At 42.3% G+C, this 8,765-nt stretch overlaps 1 protein-coding gene across 1 annotated transcript; it reads left to right on the top strand.

Moving 5' to 3' along the window:
• Positions 1–502: 502 nt before the first annotated feature.
• Positions 503–2,848, top strand: LOC104497400 (galanin receptor type 1-like; the record flags this gene model as incomplete). The annotated part of the gene is given in 3 exon segments (XM_010140645.1): positions 503–1,150; positions 1,152–1,217; positions 2,783–2,848. Coding segments are annotated over 3 exon segments (606 nt in total), but the record flags the coding sequence as incomplete, so codon positions are not given.
• Between the last annotated feature and the right edge of the window lie 5,917 nt (positions 2,849–8,765).

Below are 8,765 nucleotides of genomic sequence, written 5' to 3'. Positions count from 1 at the left end.
TGTATGGGAACAGAGCTGATCACTGGTTGTTTTCTGAAGAGCTCAGGTCACAGACAGCATTTGCTCTCTCTGCCACAGCTCTGGGCAGAGCTGGGAAAGCAGATACAGCAGTGGCGGATCCAGGGACTGGCGTGGGAGGGAAGCAGAAGAGGAGGGGTGTGAGGAAGCTGAGCTGCAGCTGCTTTGCCTCTGCTCCAAGCTCCCAGGGCAGCCTCATCCTCAGTCCTTCCAGCACAGACTTTTTCTCTGCCAAATGAGCTTCTTCAGCACTAGCTGCCAAACCTGCAGTTGGCTCTTGGATGAGGGAATTTCCTCAACCCCCTTTCATACCAGTTCCTGGAATAATCTGCATCAGAGACAGACAGAGCTTGGAAGAACCATCTAAAGAAAATTGCTCCCCAAAGGAAAGACACAGAGCATTGGGAAAGCCAAGCGTTCAGCCTCTGGCCACTACCACCAGACCTGCCTGGCAGTAGCCAGGGCTACAGCGACTGCTGCTGCCTGGCTCCATGGAGGAGCAGGAGGACACTTCGTGCTTTCCTTCGGAGACAACACCAGCAAGCGCAGCCTTGAGACTAACCAAACAGGGGCCCCAACATGCTGGTCAGAAGCATCCAGGGGTGGGCCAGAGGTGGTAATCGTACCAGTGCTTTTTGGGTTGATTTTCCTCCTGGGAATGGCGGGAAACACATTGGTGTTGGTTGTTTTGGGGTGTCTCCGACAGAGGGGACGCCCATCACACAGCGCTACCAACATCTTCATCCTGAACTTGAGCATTGCAGACTTTTCCTTTCTGCTCTTCTGTGTTCCCTTCCAGGCCACCACCTACTCCCTGCCAGAGTGGATCTTTGGTGCCTTCTTTTGCAAGTGGGTTCACTGCTTGGCCACGGCAACAATGCTGGTCAGCATCTTTACCCTGGTGGCTATGTCTGTGGACAGATACATTGCTGTGGTCCATGCCACACGTTCACCCTGCATCCGCAGCAAGCGCAACGCTGTTCTTGGAGTGGGTGTCATTTGGCTGCTGTCTCTACTCATTGCCATTCCTGTGGCCCAGCACCAGGCCCTCATGAGTGGTCATCAGCAAGCACCCAACAGCTCCTTCTGCTGGGAGCACTGGGCAAATGGTTCAACAGCCAAGCAGATGTACAAAAATCACCATCCTGCTGGTGGGATACCTCCTGCCTCTGGTGCTCATCACCTGCTGCTATGCCAAGGTGGGTCAAAGGGATGTGAATAATGTTTAAACTGAAGGAGAGATCACTCCTGGGCTCTTAGTGGCTTAGTTTTGCACAATCAAGCTACCCAGCCAACAAATAACAGATCCAATCCTTTCCATATTCCCTCCCGGTACAGAATACTTCTCTGAGCAAGGGGAAGGAAGAGAGAATGAAATTACACCAGCTCACAAAAAGGATTACAACCGCTAAATTGACACCAGCCCAATGCCCAAATCCTCTAAAGACTTTTGCTGGTTTTCCTATATTTCGGTTTGCTCTTTTCTTGATAACAAATGTTTGTGCCTGGCAAAAGGAAAAAACCATGGAGGGAGAAACTATGCAGAGTGTACAGAAAAAGGTATTAGATAAATGTATCATCCTGATTTTCTCTTTTTTTCCCCACAAAGCTCTGACACTGTTTTGCAAAGACTTGCAAAAAGATATCTTAGGATCAGAGTTTATTCAGCAAGAAATCTCTTCCTTTCTTCTTACAGATTTATATCACTCAAATTTTTAGTTTCCCCTTACTGTTGATTAGCATGTTTAAGACTGATAAAAAGTCTGTGGGTTCTGTTAGCACGCAGAATAAGGCTTCTGTGAATTAATACTCTATTGCAGAGTGTCATGGGACTGCCAGGGACTCCAAGACTCCCTTGTCACTAGTCAGTTGTAGATCTACACTCCTGGGGGGAAAAAAAAAAAAAAAAAAGGTTTTCCTGGATTTTAAAATCATGTCTCTTTAATCAAAAAATACTTTACTTTCAATACTAATGTGTTCTGTTATCATGAGTGCTAAGGACAGGACAATGCAGTCAGATTTAAGATAAAAATCTCTAAACCTTAGGCCTTGCTCATCCTGAGGAAAAACCCACTAGAGCTCTTAACTCTTTGTCACTGCAGCTCCAGCTGTTTGTGTCCTCACTGCCCTAGGTGAGGGCAGCAGCAACTGGAAGGTAAGCTGCATTTTAAAAAGGCAATTTTTGGTTCATTAACTGCTTTAGAAAAATCTAGTCTGTTAGTTCCAAAGGCTGAAGTACAAACATTGCCAGGTTTCTGCTGTGCTGTAATCAGATTTCAAAAGCTTGATCTAGATGTTAACTGAGAATTTCACTACAGTGCTCTGACATTTCTTATGACTCTGAAAGGAGAATCTTCTCCAGCTGTCCCCTTTGTCAGTGCTGTGTTCAGGAGCAGCGGGACAGTCACATCAGGGTCCAGCCCTGGCAGCCTGTTCCCTGCCTGTGTATATAATCAGCCTAGATAATAAATGTAAATAATCTGAGGCACAATCTAAAATTCAAAATCCATGGAAAATGCCAGCTGAGCTCTTATATACTGAACAATGTCTGCTGCAAGCATAGCAGTTGTAATGCTTATTCCAAACCTTGTTTCAAGGACAGAGAACTGCGAAGAGCTTAGAAGTATCAAAGAATCAAATTTGAGTTTGGATGAAGTCATGCTAAAACAACTATTTTAATGTTTGGTGCTTTTATGGGAAGTTCAAACACTAATATTCACAATTCAGTTTCCCATTCAATGTGTTGCTTTTTTTTGCCCCCAAGGTTTTATATCATCTCCATACAAAAGTAAAGAACATTTCCAAGAAGTCAGAGAGATCAAAGAAGGTGGTAAATATCCTCGGTTTAATCTGTACACTGACTATAATATAACAGATATGTCAGGTTTCTAAAATAACTAATAGCCTTTTCAAGCTCCATCCGCATACTGAAGGGTCATTCACGTACCAGTCTCTCTGCTCGGGTTCAGAATTCACGTTGACAGTTTGTTATATCTTTATAGACACAGTACATAATGATGCCATTATAGAAATGCTATATTGATCCCTCCATACACGCCTGTTGGACAGCCTTTTGATTTACTGTGCTGTAAGAGAGTTCCACAAATACTGTATTTTTACATTGGCAGCCAGTAAGATTCTCGAACTATAAAAATATCTACTTGTCTTGAGTGCACCTCAGCAAGCTAAAAGAAAAAAAAATATGCAAAGAACTCTGAAACTGAAGTACTTCAGTTTTGCTGCAGTTTGCATTTAAGATCTTTAAGGTTTGCATTCAAGTTTGCACTTCAGATTCTGGTTTGATCCCTTTGCAAGTCAAAGAACAGGGCTACCCCTGGCTCAAGCTGCAAGAATTGCAAGGATTTACTGGGGAGAAAAGCTAAGCATAGAATTCTCTTTCTTCTGAGAATCTTAGAGAAAGCCATAATTAATAGAAGTATTCCTCAACAACTTCAGTGATGCAACATCAGATTTAGCTGATGTGAAAGGGGAAAATGCTATTTCAGTCAGCAATGCATTAATTGTTGCATGTGCAGCAATAAGAAAACTGGAGGCTAACTGGCTAGTCAAAGACAGGAAGGGACAAAGTGTATCATTAGCTGCTGATGGGACAGTCAGGTCAGCAGCACAGAAACCGTACAACCCAAATGAGCAGTGTGCGCACTGCCACGCAGATGTGACAGCCAGCAGCGATGACTAGCCATGATTTGCTCTCAGCACTGGTCAGTTCCAGCGGCTACCTGCCGCATCAGAGCAGCCTTACAAGTTGTTGCCATGATTCCATCTGACAGCAAACATCATTACAGCAAACACAGGCATTTGATTGAAAAAGGTGCCAGACAAGGAGATCAAAGCTTTGACGTGACTCTAGCAAAAGAGACACTGGTACTACAGCTGCAACAAGCTGCAACAAGCTACAACTGTTTGGAAACAGTTCTCAGCATGAAAGCATTGCATCCAAAGTGATTTATTCACTATCATTAGAGGACCCCCCTGCAAATCTAGATCACTCACAAGTAGAGGAATTCAGGATACTAGATTTTCAGCACACTGCAGCTATGCCTCATAATAACCTGAACCAGTACCGCTATTGATTTCTCTTTCACCAGAGAGACTTTACTGTAACAGAGGCAAAAAGGTATATCCCTAAACATAACATAGACATCTGTTCCTCTTCTGAAAGAAACCAATCTTAGTAGCTTAATGTTCTCTATGAGCCTAAGGCATCACAGGAAAACACGCAGTTATCAACATACGTGCCTTTGTGATCAGCCTGTGCAGGAAAAGCAGCAGGACTTCAGAAGGTTAACTGTGCACTTCAACAGCATAGCTGATACAAAAATAATACTATCTTTCAGGTGTATCCTCTGCAATATGGTGTTACGGTTTTAACGACCTGGTCTGTGCTGCTTCTAGTTGATTTAGAGCTGTTACAGAGATTTTGCCAGTCCTTTATGCCTATGAACCCTAACCAGATTTAACTCAATGTTTAGTTTCTATTGGTTCATTACATTCACTAACATGCCCTCAGTTTTATTGGTAATACACTTACGAGTATCAATCCATAATTGGTTTTGCACCTACACTGCCTGTAAGGTAGGAACTCAACTGGTATTTGCAATATAATCTCACAATACAAGATGACCATACAAGTTATAACACCCCAAACACACTATTTCCTTACTGGGAGTTACTTTCCTTCTCCCCTTGGAGTGTTTTTGATCACGCTTTCTGTGTTCAGTTACCAGGTTCACAAAGTAGGCAGAAACCCTCACAAACAACACTTTGTTCATATGCTTGTTCCTGAGTCTTGTTGAGATTAATGTTATTAGTCCAGCTTGTCTAATTTCAAGTAGGTTCTGATAAATGTTCTTTTCATCACCTTTTCTAAGGCAATAAATTATGCAAGAATTATCTGCTATGTATTGCCTGCTACAGGAACACCCCCAGAGCTAGATGCAACAGACTGCATTGAAGAACACTCTGTCCTCTTCTGTCTGCTTTCTGCTGAATGCTGATGCTGCCCAGATATACTGTGATTTAAAGTTTGAGAACCAGGAGTACTGTTTCAGGGCAGATAGCGCAGACTACAGTCAGAAAGCAGTCAGAGTCTTGTGTGCTTAACAGCTACCACAAGAAAAGGCAACCACAATCTATTGACAATTTTGGTTTTGTAAAATACAGCAAATAAAGTGCTAAGAAGCACTGCTGTTTTGCACAGAATAAATCTCATGAATCCACAAGTTTGGTAAGTTGCTTTAGGTCTCAAAAATCACCAACAAATCTCTACACAGTTTGGTTGTTCCCCTCCTGTCTTTCCTTAACTATATATGGATGGCTTAATACCCATTTCTTTACTATATTCAATGAGAATGCTACTAACAGTCAAAAATTACTACCGTCCTTTTCCCATAAAGCACTAAATTATAGATTTCCATTTATGACATTCATTTTTTCAAATGTATCTCTTTCCATTGTTTTCAGATTTGGCCTGTAGAGGTATATTTAAAAACCCAGCTGTACAGTTTCTTCAGCTTTGGCTTTCCTGATCAGGTATGGCGGAGATGACCAACCTTAAAGAAATACCTTTGACAAACACTTCTTCCTCCCTCCCCCTAAATATTTCCGTGGCCATAATCCTGGAACACTCAGTAGCAATTATTGTTCCATTTGGCACAGTTAGGCCTAATTAAATAGATGATCCCTTCAAGATGAAAGAAAAATCAAATACATTCCTCTATACACACACATCATCTTCAATGATTTGTCTCCTTCCAGGACTTTGTAGAAATTGCTCATCTAGTCTTTCCGGTTAAAAAGCACCTTATCTATTTCAACTACTTCTTGTTCCAAACACTTCTCTTAGCACTTTATAAACAGTCTGTCTCTGGCAGATTGCAGACACGCTCAATTCCTGCATATGCTTTCAAAATATACTCGAAACACACTGAGTGCCAATCATTTAAAGCAGAACTTAAGAACACTTCACATTAGAGCCTAATAGGAAATTCGTATGCGTGTGTCAGTTCTGTTAAATTAGCTTCCTTCGTATGCACTTGTTTGGTCTATTAGTGATGAAGTTTTGTTTGGCTTTAATTCACAAACTTCAGAGATTAAGTGAACAGGTTTTGCTTGTTTTGCTCAAAGGGGATTGACAACTGATCTTGCTCCATGTTTGAAAGGTTAATTTAGCATACACAGAATCATCTAGCTTGTTCTGAAATATCTGTGTGACTTCAGTGGCTAAACCCTAATTGCCTTCATCTATCAAAAGAAAGTGTAAGGCTATAGCAAAGTCTTTCAACATGAGGTGATAAAATACCCACTTCACATCTGTTAATTGACGTGGGTATCTTGGCCACAGTGATACTGAAAACAAAGCATCACCCTGGTACCAAAGAGTACAGTCTGGAACTATGACCACTCAGTTCCTACTTCTGTCCCAGAACTTCAAAAAAGCAGGGCTCCCGAGCTCTTGAGCTGATATCCTCCTCCTACGGGGAAAGGAAAGGGGTTTGGGGTTGCTTTGGTTTTGTTTGGTTTTTTTAAAAACAGATAAATACTAAATTTTGCAAGCAGCTATTTGTTCAGATCTCTCTACGTTCATCTGGGCTATGTACATGAGCAAAGGCCTTAAAAGAATCATACAGCACACTCAGAGCCCTTGTTGAAGACAGTTTTCCAGTGAAATGGTTGCCTGCATTACCACAGTAGTTTGTTTTGCCACTCAGAATTTCAGAAACTGTCTGTTATGTGCTGTAGAGACTCCTCAGCACAGAACAGTTCAAGACAGGACAGCGTTAAGAAACAAAGCAAATGCTAGGCAGCTTAGGGAAGGGAGTTCTCCAACAGCATTCCACGTGCTGGTGGAAAACACATTGCTCTTCTTCTCCATTGTAAGCTGCTTCTAAAATACACCCGCAATATTGGGTAAGATTCTTAAGAATTTCTGGATCTGTAGCTTTCACCAACCTGTTGGAGGCTTTGCACAGTATCATCCCTCCACCCCTACATCCTGTAAACGCCAGTAACAGGCAGAAGAGACATCATCTTAATTCATATAGCTTGAGCCACAGAACAGAGGAACGCGTGCCGTAAGCAAGTACTACAGGGACAAATCCAAAGTCAAGCCACCCGAAAGGTCATAGAGGAGCCAGTTTTTATCTGCTACAGTTTTTATCTGTGAATCCCAGCAGAGCACCACAGGCAGACATGTGTGACTGCTCTGTTATGTGAGTATGGAAACAAAACCCAGTAAAAACGATTGTAAGCTTTTTAGCTGTCTGCCCAATTAAGAGGAGCCCTGACACATACACCTAAAACAGAGTGGCACTACCACCCAATGTCCCCTCAAGGAAGGTTTGCCAAAAAGTTTCCAGTGCACACTGCAATGTGAAGCATCTTCTGTAAATAAGTCTTACATGCCAGGCTGCACTTGAGCAGGACCTGGGGACAGCCTTAAAATCGAGATGGTGCAATGCTGCAGGAGTCACCAGTTTTGGATAATAATTTCGAGGCCAGCCAGCAAGACCACATGCTAAGAAATCCTGTGCACAAACAAGGTGTATTTCAGTTCTGTTACTCCCTTTCTGCATCATGCAGAGCACAGCGATTCTGTAACTTGGCTCCAAGGAAAGTTAACAACTCCCTGTGACAGTGTTGAAAGGTGTTTCATAAGAGCTCAGCCTAGGAACTCTGAACATACATTTGCAGTAAATAAGATGATTTAACAATGGAAATTAATGCAAACCAAGGTCTATTCTGACTATGAAATGGCTCTGCAGACTTGTCCTGGCCTCTGGAGCACACCAGGGTTTTCTCAATGTTTACTCAGTTTTGTCCTTTAAGGAACAAATAACAAGACTTGCAAACTGAACTACCTGAAATGCTTTTTCCAGTCTAAGTATGTTTCTGGGGATGCGAATGTCACAGCTATATTACAAGCTCCCTTGGAAGGACAGTGGGAGTTGTGGAACCTTGAGGTCAAAGGCTCCAGTTAACAGACCAATTGAGCCACTTAAAGCTAACAAATTCATACATGCTTTTCTCCTGTTTAGCTCTAACAGAAAGGTGAACCATGCTTACCTGGTGGGAGAGCAGTGTCACTTGTTCTGTTCTCTATTCCTTTCCCAATAATTCTTAAAATATTATTTGTCTTAATTTATTACTCTTAATTTCCCCTCCTCTATACACTACTTGAGAACCAAGCTGTTTGCTCACAAAGCTATCACAAGCCCAAGATCTTGCTCCAAACGTGTAATGGTCAGTTCAAAGCACATCTCTCTCTATGAAGCTGACTTTTCTCTTCCTCAGCTCATACATTCACCACATTTGCCTACATGCAAATTAGCTGTTTATTGCTCCCAGAGCTAAGTAAACACAAACACAGAGCTGATCTGGGACACTCCCTCGAACACTGCATTTGAAGGTCATACAACAGCTTGAGGTGAAACACACAGAACTTCTTCAAGGTAGACAGTTATTCTTGACCATTTTGGCCACGAGAGGCACACAGAAGTTGCACCGTAACTGCTTTCCTATATGCTGAACTATAGCTTCCGTTCATGCAAATGGAAGGGTTTCATATGGACTTAAATGCAATGTGCAAGGCCTCGGCACTTGAACAACGTACATTGTTGCTGTACATACAGCAAAGGAGCATGAGAGATCCTGGGATCCATTCAGCAAAAGAATATTAATCAGAAGTTAAATCCTGCAAGTTGTTTTGCTAGTACAAGCTGCAGGCA

The sequence above is a fragment of the Buceros rhinoceros genome, unplaced genomic scaffold (assembly GCF_000710305.1).
Source record: "Buceros rhinoceros silvestris isolate BGI_N320 unplaced genomic scaffold, ASM71030v1 scaffold13057, whole genome shotgun sequence".
Taxonomy (NCBI): domain Eukaryota; kingdom Metazoa; phylum Chordata; class Aves; order Bucerotiformes; family Bucerotidae; genus Buceros; species Buceros rhinoceros.
The sequence above is the reverse complement of the archived record's forward strand: the minus strand, read 5'-3'. Positions and strand labels throughout refer to the sequence as shown.